Source organism: Dipodomys spectabilis, unplaced genomic scaffold (genome assembly GCF_019054845.1).
Source record: "Dipodomys spectabilis isolate Male_0828 unplaced genomic scaffold, ASM1905484v1 ptg000004l, whole genome shotgun sequence".
In the NCBI taxonomy this organism is placed as follows: Eukaryota; Metazoa; Chordata; class Mammalia; order Rodentia; family Heteromyidae; genus Dipodomys; species Dipodomys spectabilis.
Genome location: NW_024870681.1, coordinates 10,023,400 through 10,047,034, shown reverse-complemented (window position 1 = coordinate 10,047,034; position 23,635 = coordinate 10,023,400). Strand labels below are relative to the sequence as shown.

General features: G+C 39.7%; 1 protein-coding gene and 1 non-coding gene across 3 annotated transcripts in view; one reads left to right on the top strand and one right to left on the bottom strand.

The window, feature by feature from the left end:
- The window catches only part of Vmp1 (vacuole membrane protein 1), a 104,895-nt gene that overhangs the window by 65,209 nt on the left and 16,051 nt on the right, over positions 1-23,635 (top strand). For both annotated transcript variants that reach the window (XM_042691770.1, XM_042691777.1), the window contains exons 8-10: positions 6,759-6,839; positions 11,569-11,685; positions 19,487-19,548. In XM_042691770.1, coding sequence (XP_042547704.1) covers positions 6,759-6,839; positions 11,569-11,685; positions 19,487-19,548 — 260 coding nt within the window. The remainder of the gene's footprint in view (positions 1-6,758; positions 6,840-11,568; positions 11,686-19,486; positions 19,549-23,635) is intronic.
- Positions 6,420-6,526, bottom strand: LOC122120516. The gene has a single exon (XR_006149715.1). It is a non-coding gene; the product is annotated as a U6 spliceosomal RNA (small nuclear RNA).

Here is a 23,635-nt window from a genome sequence, read left to right as displayed (position 1 = left end):
CAGATTTTCCTGCCTAGGCTGGCTTTGAATTGTGATCCTCAAATCTCAGCCTCCTTAGTAGCTAGGATTATAGGTGGGAGCTACTGGTGTCCAGCATGATGGAATTCTTCATGCCTCCTTTTGCTTGCTTTCTCAAGAGGTATTTACTCTATTTTGAACTCTTCTCTAGCCACACCACTCCCAGACTTTACTCTCATTTTTCTGGCTTTTCTATTTCTGTAACTCATTCCTACAGTGTAATTGCAACTTAATATGTGGCTACTGAATGGCCACTGGAAAGCTATTTTTTCCTTGTACTTTTTTTTGGTCATGGGGCCTGGGCGCTGTCCCTCAGCTCTTCAGCTCAAGGCTAACGTTCTACCACTTGAGCCATAGCACCACTTCCAGCTTTTTTCTGCTTATGTGGTGCTGAGGAATCAAACCTAGGGCCTTGTGCACACAAGGCAAGCACTCTACCACTGAGCCACCTTCCCAGCCCCCTTTTTTTTTTTTTTTTTGGCATAGTCCTGGGTCTTGAACACAGGGCCCAGCACTCTCATTTAGCTTTAACTGGAGATGAGTCTCAGGACTTCTCTGCCCTGGGCTGGCTTTGAACCTCATCATCAGATCTCAGCCTCCTGAGAAGCTAGGATTAAACGTGTAAGCAAGCTACCAGCCCTGGGCTGTACATTCATTTTCTTTTCTTTTCTTTTCTTTCTTTTCTCCCACCACCACCACCCCCGTGTGTGCGTGTGCATGCGTGTGTCTGTGTGTGTGTGTGTGTGTGTGTGTGTGTGTGTTCAGTGTCTTGCATTTGCTAGGCATACACTCTGTCACCTTATCACTTTCCAGGTCAGACCTGAGATATAATTCTCCTACTTGTGTATACACACATTACTGACAATGACAGGTGTGTGCCACTGTGCTCAGCAATTCTGCTTCCCCCATAGTTGTAAATAACAGGTGCATACCACCATGCCTAGTCATTGGTCCCATACCACATGATTGGTTGAAGAGGAATCTCACAAACTTTTAAATCCTCTAATCTCTACCTCCCAAGTACCTAGGATAACAGGCTTGTCCATTTTTCATGTTCATTTCTATACTTAAGTTGTTGTCGTTAGCTTGACTTATTTATAAAACAGATTGAATAAAAACATCTCAATCGGGCTGGGAAGGTGGATCAGTGGTAGAGCGCTTGCCTTGCATGCCTGAGGCCCTGGGTTCGATTCCTCAGCACCACATAAGCAGAAAAAGAAAAAAAGCCAGAAGTGGTGCCATGGCTCAAGTGGTAGAGCGCTAGCCCTGAGCTGAAGAGCTGAGGGACAGCGCCCAGACCCAGAGTTCAGGCCCCATGACCGGACCCAAAAAAAAAAAATCTCAGTCCAGCCACCTAAAATTTGTCTCTCTAGTGCTTTTTTGTAACAATTAGTATTTATATAGGAAGGAATCTAGAAAAATTTGAACAAATTATTCACAGGGAAAAAATAATGGAAGTTTAACATTGTTTATATTCTAGGCATACTTGTTAACTCAGTGATCAAATTAAAATAGGGGAAAAATCTATCTGTTTTGATGAAGAAGCAATTCTTCTAATTAGAACCACATGATTTTCAAATGAAAATAAGAGATTAATATAACCAGTTTATTAAAAAATCACTGATAAATATTAATGTATCTCTTCTTAGTTTGTCTTCATTTTTGTCTGTGTCTGCTTTGGTATTTTCTCCACACTTGTTTACAGATAGGAAAAAATAAGTGGTGGGTGAGCAGTAGACTACCTTTGTTAACCAATTAAAGTTTTTTTTTCAGGTTTGTGTTTCAAACACCATTTGTAAGGTACCTTTAGAAAGTCCCCTTTCATCAAAACTTGGATTGACAGACTATATGTTTCTGTGTTTTTGCTCATGGGTTTGCAAATGGATAGTATACTAAATAGAAACCTACCTTCTTTTTTTGTTGTTGGTCATGGGGCTTGAACTCTGGGCTTGGGTGCTATCCCTCGGCTCTTCAGCTCAAGGCGAGCACTCTACCGCTTGAGCCACAACGCCACTTCCAATTTTCTAGTGGTTTATTGGAGATGAAAGAGTCTCACGGACTTTCCTGCCCAGGCTGGCTTTGAACTGAAATCCTCAGATCTCAGCCTCTTGAGTAGCTAGAATTATAGGCATGAGCCAGAAACCTACTTTCTTAATACTGCTGTGTGTCCTCCAGGGATTCTGGCCTAAAATCATAGTTTAGTAGAAGATAAGGACTGCAGAATAACTATTAATTATTCTAACTACTAATTGTTCTAATTAGTCAAACAGTTGTAATAGATCTATACTTGGTACTGGTCCTAAGGCTTCAACTCTAGGCGTGGTCGCTGTCCCTGAGTTTCATTTGCTCAAGGTTAGAGCTCTACCACTTGAGCCACAGATCTGCTTCTGGCTTTTTTTGGTAGTTTATTGGAGATAAGAGTCTCATGGACTTTTTTGCTCCAGCTGGCTTTCCATTGCAATTCTCAGATCTCAGCCTCCTCAGACAATAGGATTAGAGGCACGAGCCACCAGTGACTAGCTACTTCACTGTTTTTAAAGAGGTCTTTTTATGTTATCACTCATCATGGAAAAGATTTGTTTTTACCATTTGAAGATAAACATTTCATATATTTAAATTTAGATTGATATTCCTAGATTCAAAGATTAGTATTTTACAGGCCAATTATAACTAGCCTTATAGTTTTTCTCCTTAATTATAAATATCTTAAGTAGGGAATATATTATGACACAGTAATGGTACAGGAATATTAATAGTTCAAGGCTTAAGATTTCAAGTCAGTGGTAGAAATAACTAACTCTTCTTGTTTTTCTTTTTTTGGGGGGGAGGGGGAAGGTGGTGAGGGAGGCCAGTCCTGGGGCCTGAACTCTGGGCCTGGGCGCTGTCCCTCAGCTCTTCAGCTCAAGGCTAGCGCTCTACTACTTGAGCCACAGCACCACTTCCAGCTTTTTTCTTTTTGCTTATGTGGTGCTGAGGAATCGAACCCAGGGCCTCATGCATGCAAGGCAAGTGCTCTACCACTGAGCCACCTTCTCAGCCCCTCTTCTTGTTTTTCTTCTAGTGTTTCTTGGAGAACTTCTATGTCTCTAATTGTTTTGAAAGTGTGATTGGTTACATACAAAATTATAATGGTTGAGGGTAGGAAATGTAATTCTATTTATCTATAATTTATTTTTGTGAAAAAGTAGAAAAATGATAACCTGATTACAAATGTATGTTATTATTTAGAGTAATATTAAAAAATGAAACTGCCTTCCCAGGAACTTAAATTGTGAAACAAGCAAAAGTTGTGAAATGTGAATACAGAGAAATGAAACTATAAAAAGGAATTTGCTTTTGTTGTACAGTTTTTGAAAAAATGAAAAATGATGGTCAGATCTTAGTATATAATTCCCACAAATACTACAGAAAGATTAAAATGAAATATTAATTTTCTTTTGGTATTTAATTTGAACATTGAATATATAACATACAAATATGTTTAATGATCTTCTTTCCCCATTTTTTCTTTAAAATATTGTTTATCATTGTTATACATTCTTAGTTATACTTTGAAAAAAACAGCAATTTTTGTTCCAAATGATTTCTTTAAAGTTTAGTAAAAAGAATGCGTTGGGGTAATAGGAAGGTATTTCTTGTGAATGTTTAGAGTCAAGTTTATTGACAAATAATGTACATAGAGAAAAATTATCCCTCTTTATATTTCAAAGGCAAGTGATAATGTAAGCATTTTCATGGACAGTATTATTCCAAAATTAACATTAAAAGATCTGCCATATTATAAAACTAATACATACTGAAATTGTTGATTTGTGGGTTTTTTTTAATAAAATATTTTTAGAACTGGACACTAGTGCCTCATGCATAGCTGCTGGCTACTGAGGAGGCTGACATCTGAGGATCATGGTTTAGAGCCAGCCTAGGCAGGAAAGTTTTTGTTTTTTGGTCGGTTGTGGAGCTTGAACTCTGGGCTTGGGCACTGTCCCTGAGCTCTTCAGCTCAAGGCCAGCACTCTACCGCTTGAGCCACAGCACCACTTCCGCCAATAAACTATTCAGAAAAAGCCAGAAGTGGCAGTGTGGCTTGGTGGAGAGCTAGCCTTGAGCAGAAGGAGCTCACGGACACCACTCAAGCCCTGAGTTCAAGCCCCAAGAGCAGAAAAAGATATGTTTATTTTGAATGATATAGGGCACCAAGGAAAACAAAATTAGTACATGTAGAACATTTTGTACAATAAAAGACTAATGTTTCATGGTATTGCTGTGGTAGACCAAAGCACATGAAGCCCTTAGGTTCATTCACCACCCACCCTGAAACATTAAAGAAAAAAACAAAAAAACCTTTAAAACTATATATGAGTAAATTTTATTGATATGGCTTCAAAATTACAATCAGCGTAAAAAAAATACGATAAAATATAGCTGTTTATAGAATATAAGCATGAGTTACTTCTTTATTATTTACTACTTTATTATAGATTTGGAACGAACACTAATCTAGTGCTTCCCTAAGTATTTTTTTTTATTATACTGACAAGGAAAAAAATCAAGAATCAGAATATATTTAGTAACTGTTCATTTCTTTTAATGAAAACAACTTAAATTTGTATTAGTTTAATTTCAACTAATGTTCATGGTTGTTCAGTGTATAATTTCAATTCTGAGAATATTGTGAAAGCCTTGGAAAGAAATTATAGGAAGTGAAAGTAGCATGGTCACTGTGTGTATTACATAGTTAAGAGTATTTATGAAATCCATTTTGGTAGATGGCTTTCACCATTTCTAAAAAATAAAACTTTTTTTTCTTAACCAGTCCTAGGGCTTGAACTCAGGGCCTGGGCACTGTCCCTGGGCTTCTTTTACTTAAGGCTGGCCCTCTACCACTTGAGCCACAGCATCACTTCTGGCTTTTTCTGTTTATGTGGCACTGAGGAATTGAACCCAAGGCTTCATGCCTGCTAGGCAAGCACTCTACCATTAAGCCACATTCCCAGCAAAAAGTAAAACTCCTTAAGAAGGTACTTTAATTCTTTAAACATTAATTAGTTAAAGGAGGTTTCTACTAAACTTATTTTCATTGACATAAAGATTGGGGAAGCACCTTGAAGGTTAAATGATGGTGGGCACTCAGGCATCTGAAAGAACAAGTCTGTTTCCTTTATTCTTACCTTCTCTGTTTTATTCTCCTTTCTTAGTATTCCTGTAATGAATTGACTTCTTTCTCAGGATTGTTTGGTTGATAGATTTAGTGACAGAATCTTGCTTGCTATTCAGGCTGGCCTCAAACTCTCAAACCTCCTGCTCTGCCTGAGTGCTGGAACTACAGTTGCATACTACTGTATAGTTTAAGATGGCTTTTGTTTGTTTTTTGACAGACACTCTTATAACCTGAGTCACACCCTAGCCCTGGATTTTTACTTATTTGTATTACACAGGGATTACAGTTACATAGGTAAGGTCATGAGTGGATATTTTTTTTAAAACATGTTCTTAGTACATGCCTATAATCCCCATTACTTGAAGGGCTGAGGCAAGGAGAACCATAGCAAGATCCCATCTCAAAAAACAATTTTTTTTGAGCATATCCAGTCTTAACTATCTTTATTTGTAAAAGGAAAGAGAATAGCATAAACAGATACAGGTGATCTGTGTAATGTTTAATCTTTCTTTTCTGTATATAATGTGACTAATACAATACCTCTTTTCCACTTTACATTTTTATATATGGTTATGTCTCCCTTTTTATGAACTTTTATATTTTGGCAGCACTAGACATTGAACTTGAGGCCTTGTGTTTACTATACCAAGTGAACAATGCCCCATGATATATATGTTTGTGTAATGGAAAAATGGTACTAATGTGAAATGTTGGTACTAACAGTCATGTTTAAATAAATAGAAAATTCTAAAGCCTTGAAATTAAGGCACCAGAGCACTTATCCAGATGCAATTCTCTGTTGCTCTTGTGTATACCATATGTAGAAAAGTCAATTTTCTATCATTTGTTAGAGACTACATAATTTGTGTGATAGAATTGGGATCAACCTAGAAAAAGAACATTAGGGGCTTGGAAGGTGGCTCAGTGGTAGAGTGCTTGCCTTGCATGCATGAGGCCTTGGGTTTGATTCCTCAGCACCACATAAGCAGAAAAAGCCAGAAGTGGCGCTGTGGCTCAAGTGGTAGAGTACTAGCCCTCCCAGGCCCCACAATCGGCAAAAAAAAAAAATCACATAGTACATTAAAACAAGAAAAACCTCTTGTGTTCATGGCTTAGAGTTCATTTTACCTAACATCATCATATATGGTCATATATACATAGCTATTGAGATATTGTGCTCTTCTGCTAAGATTATCCTAGATGTGTACTAATTATTACAAATAAGGGAAATGTGGGACCTGTGTTTCTTTGGGTCTGGCTTCACGAATTTGCTTGTCATCCTTGTGCAGGGGCCATGCTAATCTTCTCTGTATCATTCCAATTTTAGTATATGTGCTGCTGAAGCAAGCACTGTAAGACTCTTATCTCCAATTAACCACCAAAAAGCTGGAAGTAAAGCAGTGGAGTTGTGCCTCAAATATAGAGCACTAGCCTTGAGCACAAAAGCTCAGAGAAAGCACCCAGGCCATGGGTTCAAGCTCCAGAACTGGCAGAAGAAGAAGAAGAAAAATCAATGCTATCAGTTTTTATGATAATATAATTTAATATAACCCATTAATGTTTTAATGTCTTTCTTTTTACAGGATTTTGCTTCACGGGCTAAACTGGCAGTTCAAAATCTAGTACAAAAAGTTGGATTTTTTGGGATTTTGGCATGTGCTTCAGTAAGTGAGTTGTATTAAAAGTGAGAACTTTTTTTAAATTTTTTATTGTGAAAATACCGTACAGAAGGGTTACATGGGCAAGGTAATGAGTACATTTCTTATCAAGCATTGTTGCCTCCTCCTTTGTTTTCCCTTCCCATCACTTCCCATCTCCCACCACCACCCCCAGAACTTTTGTTTTTTAAGACTTTTTTCTTTATTATTAAGTAAGTGTATGAAGAGGTTACAATTTTATAAATAAGTTTATGAGTATAGTGCTTCTTGATCACTGTTACCCCCTCTATTGTTCTCTTCCATCTTCCCTATCCCATCCCTACCCTTAAATTACATAGATTAGTTTTAGCATAATGTTCCACAAAGTAGTAGAGAGAAAGTCTTTTTCTAAAGTTTCTAGTGTTAGTTATTTGGAAGAATTCATATAACATTCATCTTAAGAAACCTTATCTCCTGGCTTTGATATTGGCAGTATCTGAAGCAAAGCTAAGGACAACTTTGATTGTAATGAAGCTATTTTTGTCTGAAAATGTTTTAATTTCAGATTTGTGAAATTGTCGTTCCTTCGTGAATTAGTTTTTATTCTCATCCTTTTCTAATATAAAAACTTATTTAGGGGCTGGGAAGGTGGCTCAGTGGTAGAGCACTTGCCTTGCATGCATGAGGCCCTGGGTTCGATTCCCTAGCACCACATAAGCAAAAAGAAAAAAAGCCGGAAGTAGTGCTGTGGCTCAAGTGGTAGAGCGCTAGCCTTGAGCTGAAGAGCTGAGGGACAGTACTCAGGCCCAGAGTTCAGGCCCCACTACCGGACCCAAAAAAAAAAAAAAAAAAACTTATTTATAATATAGGCCAGTTTGTTCAGTCTCTCTTAGTGGCATATATACAATTATTGGCAATTGAATGACAGATTAGCCAAAATATCTAAGCACCTAGTTGATAAGCTATAAACTTTAATTATAAATAAAATTTGAAAAATTATTGATATAACTATTAATTATATATTAAGTCACAAATATTGCATCTTTGCACTCGCCTTTATCTTAGTAAAACAAATGCCAGAATATATCTAGATGACTTTCTGCAGGCTCTGGTGGTAATACCTGGAATTTTCATAAGCTAATTATAACTTCACGAACAAGTTATAGAATGAATAGACTAGAAAGAGAATACACTATAGAGTCAGGCTGCCTTAACTCATAAACCAGGTATGCCTCTTAACTGTATAATGTCACTCACATTACTCCTAGAGCCCAGATTTTCTTATTTTTAAAAATGGAACATACGTTGGATATGGTAGTGAAGACCTGCGTTCCAGCACTGCAGAGGCTAAAGCAGGAGGACCAGGGATTGATGGCTTGTGACTGGATTGCTTAGCAAGACCATGTCTATTGACAGGGAAGGGAGAGAGAGAGGGAAAGAAGGAGAAAGAGAGAAGGGGGAGAAGGAGGCAGAGAGGCAAAGATGTAAAAATAGAAATAAGACACTTTACTGCAAAGGCTGATACAGGGATTTTTAGACCATATATCAATACGATACCAAACTCGTAAGTATTCATAATATGCTTTATATTAGCCACTTTGTTCTAGGAGTAAAGGTTTAAAAGGAGTCTGAAGATACAGTTCAGTGGTAGGATGTTCAACTACTGCACAAGGCCCTCTTTAGCACTGTTAAAAAAAATTTTTTTTTTAATTTTTTTATTTTTGGTCAGTTATGGGGCTTGAACCTCTGGGCTTAGGCACTCTCCTGCGCTCTTCAGCTCAAGGCGAGCACTCTACAGCTTGAGCCACAGCGCCACTTCCAGTTTTCTAGTGGTTTATTAGAGATAAGAGTCTCACGGACTTTCCTGCCCAGACTGGCTTTGAACGGCGATCCTCAGATCTCAGCCTCCTGAGTAGTTAAGATTACAGGCGTGAGCCCCTGGCGCCCAGCTAAAATAAAAAGTATTTTAAAAAAGAGGTTCAGGGCTGGGAAGGTGGCTCAGTGGTAGAGCGCTTGCCTTGCATGCATGAGGCCCTGGGTTCGATTTCTCAGCACCACATAAGCAAAAAGAAAAAAACTGGAAATGGCGCTGTGGCTCAAGTAGTAAAGTGCTAGCCTTGAACTGAAAGAGCTGAGGGACAGCACCCAGGCCCAGAGTTCAGGCCCCACAACCGGACCCAATAAATAAATAAATAAATAAATAAGAGGTTCAAGACATATTCCATCTCCTTATGGATCCTGAAGTACTGAGAAACAGCTAAAATACTATAGAAGCCTATATGGCTTCTATGGTATTATGTTGAAATGTCTAATAGGTAATGATATCATTAATTTAGAAACCCAGAGAACAAGCTTAGAAGGCACAAACTTCCAAGAGTTGTTCAACTCTTACTTTGCTGCCTTTGCCTAAGACAAATGACATGATTTCTTTCATTATTTTCCTATGTAAAATTAGTATGATATCATATAGGGTTGTGAGAATTATGTTGATAACATCAAGCCCTTAACACAATATCTAACACTAGGTGCTAGTGGCTTATGTCTATAGTCCTAGCTACTCAAAAGGCTGAGATCTGAGGATCTTGGTTCATAGCTGGCTCAGACAGTAAAGTCTGTGAGACTCTAATTAACTACCAGAAAACTGGAAGTAAAGCTGTGGGTCACAGTGGTAAAGCTCCAGCCTTTAACACAAAAGCTTAGACAGTGCCCGGGCCCTGAGTTAAAGCCCTAGTACCAGCACAATAATAATAATAGTAAGTGTATATCTAAAAATAAACTCATTCACTATACTCTTGTGAGTGTATCCACTGTAGAATGAGATACCCAAAAGTCTGTCAAATCCTACTTTTTATTATATATGCCATACATTAAATTTACCTGCATTTCAATGTGGAGTGGAGTCTGAGAATAATGGAAAAGTTATAATTCATAGAATTGTAAGGATAACATGAGAAACTATAAGATGGCAGATATAAAGCTTACAACATGGTTATAAGAAAATAAATTGCATAAAGTATTTTAATTTACATTTAAAAAGACAATTTATTGAATCAGAGTGTTACTGACAAAAGAATTCTTTTTTTTTTTTTTTTGTCAGTAATGGGGCTTGAACTCTGGGCTTGGGCTCTGTCCCTCAGCTCTTCAGCTCAAGGCTAGTGCTCTACCACTTGAGCCACAGCACCACTTCTTTTTCTGCTTATGTGGTGCTGAGGAATCGAACCCAGGGCCTCATGCATGCAAGGCAAGTGCTCTACCACTGAGCCTCCTTCTCAGCCCCGACAAAATAATTCTTGAATTCTAATTTAGTCATAGCATTGCTTTAAAAAAAAAAATATGGCAACTAGTTTTTAAACATCTGGGCTTTTTCAGAGTTAAAAAATTAAATTTATTGACTTGTAAGTGATTCAGCCAAGAAAGAAGGAAGGAAGGAGAGAGAGGGAGGAAGGGAGGGAGGGAAGGAAGGAAGGAGAGAGAGGGAGGGAGGGAGGGAGGAAAGAAAGGGAGGAAGGAGAAAAGTTATTTATTGTAAATCATTTTTCTGTCTGGGACTAAGTATTCAAAACATGTGAATCTGTGCTCTCATATTTGCACATTTTATTTTCTTTCTGAAATATGTCACAGGGACTCAAAGCCTTGAGCTCTCTAAACATGAAATATAAATAATGAGCCAGGTACTGGTGGCTCACACCTGTAATCCTAGCTTCTCAGGAGGCTGAGATCTAAGGATCACAGTTCAAAGCCATCCCAGGCAGAAAAGTCTATGAGACTCCTATCTCCAACCAACCACCAGAAAACTGGAAGTGATGCTGTAGCTCTAAGTGGTAGACCACTAGCCTTGAGCAAAAGAGCCCAGGGACAGCACCTAGGCCCTGAGTTCAAGGCCCATAACTGGCAAATATAAAGGAAATTATGAAATTTTAAATGTCAAGAACATTCATCTGTAAATTAATTTTGAATGTATAAAAATGCTTGTTAAAGATGTGAACACTTTCAGGTAATATTCATATTTCAGTCTAAAAAATTTAGGATACTTGCTGGGCAGTGGTGACTCACACCTATAATTCTAGCTACTCAAGAGGATCACAGTTCAAAGCAGCCTGGGCAGGAAAGTCTATAAGAGTCTTGTCTGTAATTAACTACCAAAAAGCCGGAAATGTTGTTGTGACATTGTAGGAGAACATTAACTTTGAGCACAAAAGTGTAGAGACAGTACCCAGGCACTGTGTTCAAGTTCCAGGACTGGCACCAAAAAAAGAACCTAAGTAACTTCTGCAATAATTTTAATGCTTGGGGCTGGGGGTTTAGCCCAGCAGAAGGGCGACTGCCTGGTGTGCACAAGGCCCTGGGTTCGGTTCTCAGCCCTGGGAAAAAAATAATAATAATTTTAATGCTTTACTCATACCTTGCCATAGAAAGCAATCCAAAGCAAATGCCCAAGAATCCAGTCAATGGGATTCAATACCTGCAGATCCATGGACTTTGTCCATTTCTCTTGTGATTTAAGGGAAGAAGATTTGTTTATGAGGCATTGGCCATCAGTAAATAAAGAAAAGGCCTGGTTCACTGTGAACATACTGAAAAACAGCCTGTGAAAAATGTGAAAGCCAGCTTCTGAACAGTGTAGAACTAACCAGGGAACTTATGATTTGTTTTACAATTTAAACAAAGCCCAAAACAAAATAATATATACCAGTGGGTGTTAAAATTAAATTGGTCTTTGAATGTTGTATGAAAATTGTTGTTGTTTTCTTAATAGATTCCAAATCCTCTGTTTGATCTGGCTGGAATAACATGTGGACACTTTCTTGTACCTTTTTGGACCTTCTTTGGTGCAACCCTGATTGGAAAAGCAATAATTAAAATGCATATCCAGGTAATTATAGCCTTTATTGACTGTTAACTGATTATGATAAACTGTTATAAGACACTGAAACTGGCTCATTTTTAAGAAAATTAGGCTCATCTTTGGTTTAATAGCTTACTTAGATAATAAAGTATGCAAATGTTACTTGGATGTTAGTAAATTCCCTTATTGCCTAATGTTGTTGGTTCCTGTCTAATTCTAGCTAGTCAGGAGGATGAGATCTGAGGATGGAGGCTCACTGCCATACTGGGCAGGAAAATCCAATTAACCACCAAAATCCAGTTAACCAGGAAAAGCTGAAAGTGGAGAGCTACTACTTCAGCCAAAGTAGTAGACCTTAAGCAAAAAAACCTCTGTGACAATACCCATGCATCAGTACTGGCACAGAAAAATAAGATTTTTTTTAAAAAAATCCTTTGTTTTCCTCTTCTCTTTTTTTCCTCTCTTCCCTTTTCTCATCTATTTTTTGCTCCATGAAACCATCTACCTAAAACTTAGCAAATAAAAGTGTGTTCCTATATAGAAAAATCCACAGCATTTTATATATACAGTCAAATAATGTAGTTTTTCTCCCGACCACAACCTGAGAGAATATTGCCTTTCACTATTTTTTTTCTTTCGCATACTCTATATAGTATTTCCTCTCTTGACACTAACATTCTTTACCGAAAACCAGCCAGATGTTAGTGGGGGAGAAAATGGGGAAGAAAGGATTCTGAAGAAGCAAGGAAATGTGGGCTGTGGTTACAGAAGTGAGACTCTGCTAGTCCCCAGAGACACTGAATATCTGTAGGATACACACATACACAACTAGAGCCTAAGACATTAAAGGGAAATAGATATGTGAATCAAGAGCTGTGATGTGAATTATTTCCTACTAAGGGCAAGTCTCACTAGAATAAAATTAAAAATTAACCTGGAAAAAATTTGTTCTTGATCGATGTGATTTGCAACAAAGACAGGTATTTATCCAAAGAAAGTTAAGAACCATGAAGTAATGTCTCTGTGTCACTATATCATTCCATAATAATTAAAAATACACTCAACCAGCTGGGGATATATTTCTGTGGTTGAACCTGTGCATCACATGTGTAAGACCTTGAGTTAGTCTTTTTTTTTTTTTTTTTTTTTTTTTTGTCGGTCGTGGGGCTTGAACTCTGGGCCTGGGCGCTGTCCCTCAGCTCTTCAGCTCAAGGCGAGCGCTCTACCACTTGAGCTACAGCGCCACTTCCGGTTTTCTGGTAGTTTATTGGAGATAGGAGTCTCACGGTCTCTCTCTCCTGCCCGGGCTGGCTTTGAACAGAGATCCTCAGATCTCAGCCTCCTGAGTAGCTAGGATTACAGGCATGAGCCACCAAGCGCCCGGCTTGAGTTAGTCTTAAGTACCAGCCAAACTAGAGATGTGGTTCAAGGGGTGGACTGCCAACTGTGAGTGAGAAAACTGAGCATGAGGCCCTGGATTCAAGCCCTTCTCTCTAGCTCTTCCTCTGGTTCTTAAAGTCAAAGAATGAGGTCTGGGAATGTGGCTTAGTGGTAGAGTGCTTGCCTAGCATGCATGAAGCCCTGGGTTCAATTCCTCTATACCACATAAACAGAAAAGGCTGGAAGTAGCACTGTGGCTCAAAGAAGTAGAGTAGGAAGTCTTGAATAGAAAAACTCTAGGCCCTGACTTCAAGCCCCACAACCAACCCCCTGCTCCTGAGGTGGGGGGGGGGGGGAGGTAGAGGGGAGTATTTTAATTAATTTATAGGAACTTTTCTAGGAATCCATAAGTTTTTGTTTTTTGGTTTGCTGTTTTTTGGTTTGTTGGTTGTTTTTTTCTTTTTGACAGCACTGGGATTTGAATGTAGGGCCTTCTCATACCTTTCCATTTGCAGTATTTTTGCTGCTGCTTAGTTGGAGATAACCATCTCAATTTGTCTGCTTAGGATGGCTTTGAACGATGATCCTCAGATCTCAGTCGCCTAAGTAACTAGGATTACAGCAATTCACTGCCACCACCCTACTGGTTATGACCATTTAAGTTATAACCATTTTTAACTCTTGTGTTTTGTTTTTTGTTGGTCATAGGGCTTGAACTCAGGGCCTCTGGGGACTGTCCCTGAGCTCTTTTGTTAGAGCTCTACCAATTTGAGCCACAGCTCCACTTCCAGTTTTTGAGTGGTTAATTGAAGAGTCTCACAGACTCCTGCCTGGGCTGTCTTTGAGTCACAATCCTCAGATCTCAGCCTCCTGAGTAGCTAGGCTTATAGGTGAGAGCCACTGGCATCCGGCTTCAAGCTGGTTTTCTTATAGGCAACATTTATTAACCACTGTAAGTCTGACAGTCACAAAATGATCATAGTAATTCTTTAATATGATTACATTAAGCATTGTAAAGTGTGGTATGCTATATTAAAAATTAAAGCTGGAAGTGGGGCTGGGAAATGTGGCTTAGTAGTAGAGTGCTTGCTTACCATGCATGAAGCTCTGGCTTCAATTCCTCAGTACCACATAAACAGAAAAAGCCAGAAGTGGTTCTGTGACTCAAATGGTAGAGTACTAGCCTTGAGCAAAAGAGGTTCAGGGACAGTGCTCAGGCCCTGAGTTCAAGCCCCAGGACTGGCCAAAAAAAAAAAAAAAGAACTGGAAGTGGAACTGTGGTTCTTGTGGTAGATTGTTAATCTCAGGCAAAAAAAAAGCTCAGGGACAGTGACCAAGACAGCAAAAAAAAAGCTTGAATTTGAACCCAAATCTTAGGACTTCATGTTCAGTGTTCTTTCTTTTGCATTCCCTTCTTATCTATGTAAATTATTAATATGACTACGGAAACTAAGTTGTTGAATGCCTACTATTTATCAGGATCCTTGCCAGGTAATTCATATTATTTATCTCAAAGAGGGACAAACTATGTTAGAGAAGACAAAGTAGATTGAAGGTATAGCTCAAGTAATAAAGATGAGTTCAGATTCCCAGTACTACCCAAAGTAGGAAATACAGGAAAGAAGGAAATAACTAAGGTAAAAATAAAACTTTTTTAAAGAAACAAAATTTCTTACCTAAGATACTAAAATCCAAACTGAGCTCTTAAAATTGAAGCTGTTTCATTGAACCTACTATGTACAGGAAAGAAAAAGAAAAAGGAAGGAAAAAGCAAAACAAAGCTGCAAATCCTTTTGTCTCTGAAAGGAAAGAATCTGTATTGCTTCACTAAACCAAAGCTATGTTTGCTATGTTCTATTGTGTCATAGTGACATACTTTATAAAGGCATGTCACTTGATGTACATCCAGATGCAGTTCATGGTAACAAGCATTTCTCATTTCTTGGGTAAGCAATATTAGCGAGCAGTGTAAATATTTTAGCCATTTCTGAAATAGAAACACCCAAACACATTTTTTTCTGTACTCTTTATACTAAACCTATTTCTGCATTTGTTTTCTTCGCCTCCTCCTCCTCCTTCTATCTCCCTTTTTCTCCTCCCTCTCTCTCTTTTTGATGCCAAGCCTGGGACTTGCATTCAAGGCCTATGCACGGTCCCTGAGCTTTTTCTCTCAAAGCTAGCATTCTACCACTTGAGCCACAGCTTCACTTCTGGCTTTTTGGTGGTTATTTGGAGATATGAGTCTCATGGACACGCCTGCCCTGGATGGCTTTGAATAATGGTCCTCAGCTCTTTGTAAATTACAGGTGTGAGTCAACATTTACACCTTTCATCTCTTTTTCCTCAACTTAAAATCAGACAGTTGTCCAATAAGAGTTTTATTGTTGTTGTTGTTTTGTCGGTCATGAGGCCTGAACTCTGGGCCTGGGCACTGTCCCTCAGCTCTTCAGCTCAAGGGTAGTGCCCTACCACTTGAGCCACAGCACCACTTCCGGCTTTTTCTGCTTATGTGGTGCTGAGGAATCGAACCCTGGGCCTCATGCATGCAAGGCAAGCACTCTTACCACTGAGCAACCTTCCCAGCTCCCAATAAGAGTTATCTTTATTATTGTCTTGCTACCTGTTAGCCTTCCCTAAAAAATTCAAATGGGCTCACTTAAAAATGTTAGATCAAAGCCGGGCACTGGTGGCTCACACCTCAGGAGGCTGAGATCTGAGGATCAAGGTTCAAAGCCAAACCCAGCAGAAAAGTCCATGAGAGGGGCTTGGAAGGTGGCTCAGTGGTAGAGCGCTTGCCTTGCATGCATGAGGCCCTGGGTTCTACTCCTCAGCACCACATAAGCAGAAAAAGCCAGAAGTGGAGCTATGACTCTAGTGGTAGAGCGCTAGCTTTGAGTTGAAGAGCCAAGGGACAGTGCCCAGGCCAGAGTTCAGGCCCCACAACCGACCAAAAAAAAAAAGTCCATGAGACTCTTATCTCCAATTAACCACCAGAAAAATGGAAGTGGCACTGTGGCTGGAGTGGTAGAGCACTAGCCTTGAGCCGAAGAGCTGAGGGATAGTGCCCAGGACCAGAGTTCAAACCCCACAACCAACAACAACAACAAAAAAGTTAAATCAATGCTGGGAATATGGCTTAATGGTAAAGTGCTTGCCTAGCATGCTTGAAGCCCCAGGTTTGATTCCCCAGTACCACATAAACATAAAAAGCCAGAAGCGGCACTGTGGCAAGGTAGAGTGCTAGCCTTGAGCAAAAGAAGCTCAGGGCCCCAAGTTCAAGCCCTATGACTGGCCAAAAAAAAAGTTAGATGAAGTTTTGTCTATCCATTAGATGAGTTCAGCTCCTCTACCTAGAGACATTGTCTTTTCTCCCAAATAATGAAGAAAACATACATGTTTCTATTATCTTATACAACTTATTTACCATGGATATTGTCTCTTACCTATCTTCCTTCCCACTTACCAGCAAACACATGCATGGAATTATTAGCACCAGGAGACCAGAAATTTTCATGTATTGATTTACTGATACCTTCTAGTGCCTGTCTGACAGCTAAACCTGTCTAAGATACTTCTTTCCGATGAAGGACACTTCTTTAACAGATAATTGCTTTATTCATTCTGGCATGATCAGTACTCATATTTTTATTCTTCCTGCTGAGCTCTTTCCCCTGTTTCTTTGACAGATGGTTGTTGATGGGCTGTTTGGTGGTCTGTGCCTTTTATCATTCGCTAGAGTTCCCACTCAGATTTCAAATGTAAAAGATTCAGATGTACATTCTTAAACATGATGTATTTTATTCCTTGCCTAAGACAGTGAAATTTTTTTTTTTTTTTGGTCCGTTGTAGGCCTGGGCTTGAGTGCTGTCCCTCAGCTCTTCGGCTCAAGGCTAGCGCTCTACCACTTGAGCTACAGCACCACTTCCAGTTTTCTGGTGGTTTATTGGAGATAAGAGTTTCACAGACTTTCCTGTCCGGTCTGGCTTTGAACCATGATCCTCAGATCTCAGCCTCCTGAGTAGCTAGGATTACAGGCATGAGCCACCAGCGCCCGGCTAAGACAGTGAATTTTTAAGCTGTTATATTTTAAAAGAAAATCTTGTTTTGTTTCTCAAGCAAAATTGTGCAATTATCTGGGCATTAACTTATTTTACATGTTAGGAAATGATGATAGGGAAAGCTCATGGTGATGAAATCATTGGAAGTCAGTGCCATTGGTTCTGTTGATTGGGATAAGATTTATAGCCTAAATAACTGACTTTTGGCACAGACCCCTTATACTAATGCTCTTCTCCCCTAATCTATCTGTAATAATTATCTTGGTAGCTTCATTAATATTCATATACCATTCATGTAACCCTGTCTTACTAGTTTTCTACATAAAATGGTATGCTTTAGTGCAAACCTGCCTTCTTTCCTCAGATTCATTTTATTTTTTTCCCCTTTATGTAGGTTACATTGGCTAAAGTAATTATTCACCAGTTAATAACAATAGTAAACACTTGTTTTTCTCTAAGCTTTTGTGACATTATAGATTATTTTGTTAGGTTGTTTTTAGATTTTCTTTGTTTAATTGTTTTTAAAAAAAACAGTAATGGCAGTTATACCCTTTTATACACATTTACATTTCTATACTTGTTCTTTTTTTTTTTTTTTGTCGGCCGTGGGGCTTGAACTCTGGGCCTGGGCGCTGTCCCTCAGCTCTTCAGCTCAAGGCGAGCGCTCTACCACTTGAGCTACAGCGCCACTTCCGGTTTTCTGGTGGTTTATTGGAGATAGGAGTCTCACGGTCTCTCCTGCCTGGGCTGGCTTTGAACCATGATCCTCAGATCTCAGCCTCCTGAGTAGCTAGGATTACAGGCGTGAGCCACCAGCTCCCGGCTTCTATACTTGTTCTATCCTTGTAATACTTTTAGGGGGCAGGGAGTGCTGGTCTTTAGTTTTTGAAATCAGGCCCTCGGTACTATCCCTGAGCTTTTGTAGTCAAAGCTATGTGTGAGGGGCTGGGAAGGTGGCTTAGTGGTAGAGCGCTTGCCTTGCATGCATGAGGCCCTGGGTTCAATTCCTCAGCACCACATAAGCAGGGGGGAAAAAAGCCAGAAGTGGTGCTGTGGCTCAAGTGGTAGAGTGCTAGGCTTGAGCTGAAGAGCTGAGAGACAGCGCCCAGGCCCAGAGTTGAGGACGCACAACCGGACCCCCCAAAAAAAAAAAACTATGTGTGAGCTAGGCACTGGTGACTCAAGCCTATAATGCTATCTACTCAAGAGGCTGAGATCTGAAGATCACAGTTTGAAGCCCACCCAGGCAGAAAAGTTCCTGTAAGACTCTTATCTCTAATTTACTACTCAAAAGCTGGAAGTAGACAAGTGGTAGAGCACTAACTTTGAGCAAAAGAGCTCAGGGACAGTGCCTAGGACCTGAGTTCAAGTCTCATAGCTGACTAAAAAAATTAAAAAAATAAAAAGCTGTATGTGAATCAGTATAGCTTCTGTTGCATACAGGATTTTACATGTCCACTATATTCCATTTTAGTCTGGGGTTTCTTTTTTTGCGGGGGGGGGGGAGGAGTCCGGTTGTGGTACCTGAACTCTGGGCCTAGGCGCTGTTCCTTAGCTCTTCAGCTCAAGGCTAGCGTGCTACCACTTGAGCCATAGCACCACTTCCGGCTTTTTTTTTTTTTTTGCCTTCTTATGTGGTGCTGAGGAATCGAACCCAGGGCCTCATGCATGCAAGGCAAGTGCTCTACCACTGAGCACCTTCCCAGCCCAGTCTGGGGTTTCTTGACTCACATTTCTTTCAGTCATTGTCAAGTATCCTAATAAGATTAAAGCTGTGCACTTAAGGAAAAGCACTTTCAAAATATATAATACCAGTTTGGGAACACAGTAAAGTGATAGAGCATTTTCCTAGCATGCATAAGACCCTTGTGCAGCCCAAGTACCACCACTTAAAAAATAAAACAAAACCTACTATTTGAATTAAATTCTTTTACTCTATCTATCAACTAGTGGCTCACATCTGTAATCCTAACTACTCAGAAACTGAGATCTGAGGATCAAGGTTCAAAGCCAGCCCAGGCAGGAAAAGTCCATGAGACTCTTATCTCCACTTAACCACCAGAAAACCAGAAGTGGCACTATGGCTCAAAGTGGTAGAGCCTGAGCAAAAGAGCTGCAACAGCACCCAGGCCCAAGCCCCACAACTAAAAAAATAAAAATAAAAATGAAACATTTGGATTAGAAGTCTGTCAAGTAGTAATGTCAAGTGGTTGTGAGCAAGAAACCTGAGAGTACAAGGATAAGTTCAAGACCCAGTACCAGCACATGAATAAAAGACAATTTTAAATTGTAGTTATAGCAGGACTTCGCTTTTTTTTAAATTATTGTTAGATTTTTTTAACTTATAGTATGTTTTTTAATGACAATATTTTAATTGGTGTTTCTTACAGAAAATCTTTGTTATAATAACATTCAGCAAGCACATAGTAGAACAAATGGTGGCTTTTATTGGGTGAGTAATTCTTTAAAGACTAATGTTAATATCACTGTTTGAGTAGAGTAAATGTGTAAAAGACTAAATTAGGTCAAGGGTGTGTGTGGGTGTGGGTGGGTGGGTGGGTGCGCGCATGCATGTGTGCATGTACATTTATGTGCAGATTTATGTGCCCCACTGTCCTTGAACTTTTTCACTCAAGGCTAGCACTCTACCCTTTGACCCACAGCTTCCCTTCTAGCTTTTGGATGGTTAAATGGAAATAAAAGTCTTATAGACTTTTCTGCCTGGACTGGCTGAGTTCTCAGCCTCCTAAATAGCTAAGGATTACTGGTATGAGCCACCTGAGCCTAGCTGGGTCAGAATTTTTTTTTTTTTTGGTCGGTCATGGGGCTTGAACTCTGGGCCTGGGTGCTGTCCCTCAGCTCTTCAGCTCAAGGCGAGCGCTCTACCACTTGAGCTACAGCGCCACTTCCGGTTTTCTGGTGGTTTATTGGAGATAGGAGTCTCAGGGTCTCTCCTGCCCGGGTTGGCTTTGAACCTTGATCCTCAGATCTCAGCCTCCTGAGTAGCTAGGATTACAGGCGTGAGCTACCAGCGCCCGGCTTGGGTCAGAATTTTTGAAATAGCTTTTTAGTTTTAGAGAAGCAAAGATATCTTGCCCTGTTGTTAAATTGAAGAAGACCTTCAGAATATCCTTTAAAGGAAAAATGAAGCTTACCAATCATACATCAATTCCCATATAAGTATAAATCTTACACAGTATTTTAGTATTTTATTAAATAAGGCACAATAAGAGATTGTAATATTACCAAAAATATGTCAATTAGGAGTCTGTTACTTCACTCACTAGAGAAAAATTAGACCATTTTAAAAGACTATATTATCCACCTAAGTTTTTCCAGCATTGTCTATAGGAATTATCTTAGCTTCTTCTATAGGTAATATATTAAACAATACAAATAATTGGATTGGACTTGACAAGTGATGCTTTATTATCAGATGCCAAAGGTATCTTTTTTGTTTTTTTTGGTAATCATCAAAATATCATCATCAGATTCTCCAGTTGAACATGATGTGATTTGTTTTTCTATGGTTTGAAGTGGGAATTGCTTTTAAATATAGTGTTCAAATGAAAACTAGCAAGTAACACTACAAAACATTACTCACAGAAACTAGAATGAAGGCTAAGTTATACAAGGAAAATTTTGTTTAGTGGTTGTAATTGTTTTTGTTGTTGTTTCTTGTTGCTGAGGTTTGAACTCAAGGACTTGCACTTACTCAGCTAGTGCCCTACCACTTGAGCCAATCTCCTGTCTGGCTTTTTTTAAATTGTTATTATGAAGGTAATATGTAGAAGGATTACAGTACATTACATAAGTCAGGTAATGAGTACATTTCTTTTTTTTTTTTTTTTTTTTGTGAAATTTATGTAATCACTTAATCTCAGAGAAAAAGAATAGGAGCTATTTGGGGTAGTCATCAGAATAGCATTTAAACTTCTGTAAAATACTAAACATGATTACTAGAGGTGTGACTGTCAATTATCTTTTTTTTGGGGGGAGGGTCTGGTCGTGGGGCTTGAACTCTGGGCCTGGGTGCTGTCCCTCAGCTCTTCAGCTCAAGGCTAGCGCTCTGCCACTTGAGCCACAGCGCCACTTCCAGCTTTTTTTTTTCTTTTTGCTTATGTGGTACTGAGGAATCGAACCCAGGGCCTCAGGCATGCAAGGCAAGCGCTCTACCACTGAGCTACCTTCCCAGCCCCAATATGGAGGTTTTTTAAATGACTTTGTTTCTGGTTTGATACTACCTTTATTCTTAAAAATCTTATTTCCACAATTTCTACTGACTGCAGGAAAAGGCTGATTTGATTGTGTTCTCAGGAAAGATTGAAGGAAAGCCAGCCCCTCCTTAAAGTATGTGTACACACTCAATGTGTGCATCGGTATTGGGACTTGAACTCAGGGTTTTGTGCTCTTACTTGAATTTTTTTTTGGGGGGGGTGATCGATTCAGAGCCTGGATGCTATCCTTGAGCTCAAAGCTAGTACTCTACCACTTGAGCCCCAGCAGCACTTTTGACATGTTTTGGGGGGGGCTTGTTTTGTTTTTGAGTAGACATTCTTCTGGTAGTTTAATTGATAAAAATCTTATGGACTGCTGGACTGGCTTTGAACCAGAATCCTCTGATCTTAGCCTCCTAATTAGGAAGTAGGACTGGGAGGGTGGCTCAGTGGTAGAGTGCTTGCCTAATTAGCAAGTATTACAGCTTCCAACATCTGGCTTACTTCACTATTTGATCACTAAAATGTTTTTCAGCCAAGGCAAAGGCTTTTATGAAGATTATACTAATACTTTTTTGTTGTTCTTGGTCCTGGGGGCCTGGGCGCTGTCCCTCAGCTCTTTAGCTGAAGGCTAGCGCTCTACCACTTGAGCCACACTGCCACTTCCCGTTTCCTGAGTGGTTTATTGGAGATAAGAGTCTCACAGCCTTTCCTGGCCAGGCTGGCTTTGAACATGATCCTCAGATCTCAGCCTCCTGAGTAGCTAGGCTTAAAGGCGTGAGACACCGGGGACACCAGGGCGGGGACACCAGGGCGGCACTAATACTTTTTTTTTTTATTACTGGGATTTAACTGAGGTACTCAGACTTGCTAAGCATAAACTACCATTTTAGCCACATCCCAGTCCTTTTGCTGTGATTTGTTTTCCAGATAGTGTCATAATTTTATATAACACTTGCAACACAATTCTCCCAAGTAGCTGGTACCACAGGTGAACACCCACTCCCTGCTTATTTTTGAGATAGGTCTGGCTAACTTTTATAGCTTTTTTCTAGGTTAGGCTCAATCTGCAACCCTCCTGTCTCAGCCACCATGCCTAGCTACTATACAGATAATTTTTGAGGAAATACTTTTTTTTTTTTGGTTATGGGGGCTGAACTCTGGGCCTGGGCACTGTCCCTCAGCTCTTCAGCTTTTCAGCTCAAGGCCACAGCGCCACTTCTGGCTTTTTCTGCTTAGGTGGTGCTGAGGAATCAAACCCAAGGCCTCATGCATGCAAGGCAAGCACTCTACCACTGAGCCCCAGCCCCAAGGAAGAAAATACTTTTTGAACATAGTGGGCCCTTTTTACATGTTATATTTATTATTCCTGTTTATTTCTAATGCCTTTTACCAATCAGAAAATGTATAACTTCCGAAAGATTATAAATAACTGACATAGGGCTGGAAAGGTGGCTCAGAGCTGAAGGTGATGAGCTGAAGAGCTGAGGGACAGCGCCCAGGCCCAGAGTTCAAACCCCACGACTGACCCACCCCACCCCACCCCAAAAAAAAAGGAGATAAATAAGATAATGAGATAATGACTCTCTTAATTTTCTATAGGACCATATTTGGGCAAATTAGCACCACAAGTATACCTGTGGCTTGCTAAGTCTGGCTCTGTATTTGTTCCAGGGGAGCATAGAAATAATTGCTGTTCAACATGCACAAGACAATATGTTGGAAATGATCTGTACAACTTGCGGGGGTGGTGGGACGAGGGGAAAGTAGCAGAAAAACGAGGGAAGGGATAACAAGTTGGACAAAAAATGTACTTATTACCTTATGTAACTATAACCCCTCTCTTGATACATCACCTTGGCAATAAAAAAATAAGAATAAAAGATGGGAAGTTGGCTCAGTGGCAGAGCGCTTGCCTTGCATGCCTGAGGCCCTGGGTTCGATTCCTCAGCACCACATAAGCAAAAAAGAAAAAAGTCAGAAGTGGCGCTGTGACTCAAGTGGTAGAGCGCTAGCCTTGAGCTGAAGAGCTGAGGGACAGCGCCCAGGCCCAGAGTTCATGCCCCATGACCAGACCCCCCCCCAAAAAAAAAAAAAAGATAATTACTGTTGACAGTCACACCTCTAGTAATCATGTTTAGTATTTTACAGAAGTTTAAATGCTATTCTGATGACTACCCAAATGGCTCCTATTCTTTTTCTCTGAGATTAAGTGATTACATAAATTTCACAATATTGTAGGATAGTGATACTTAGTTAAAGTCACAAACACATTTTAACTTTCACAAGGCACATTGTCATTATTGTGGTCTATAAAGCTCA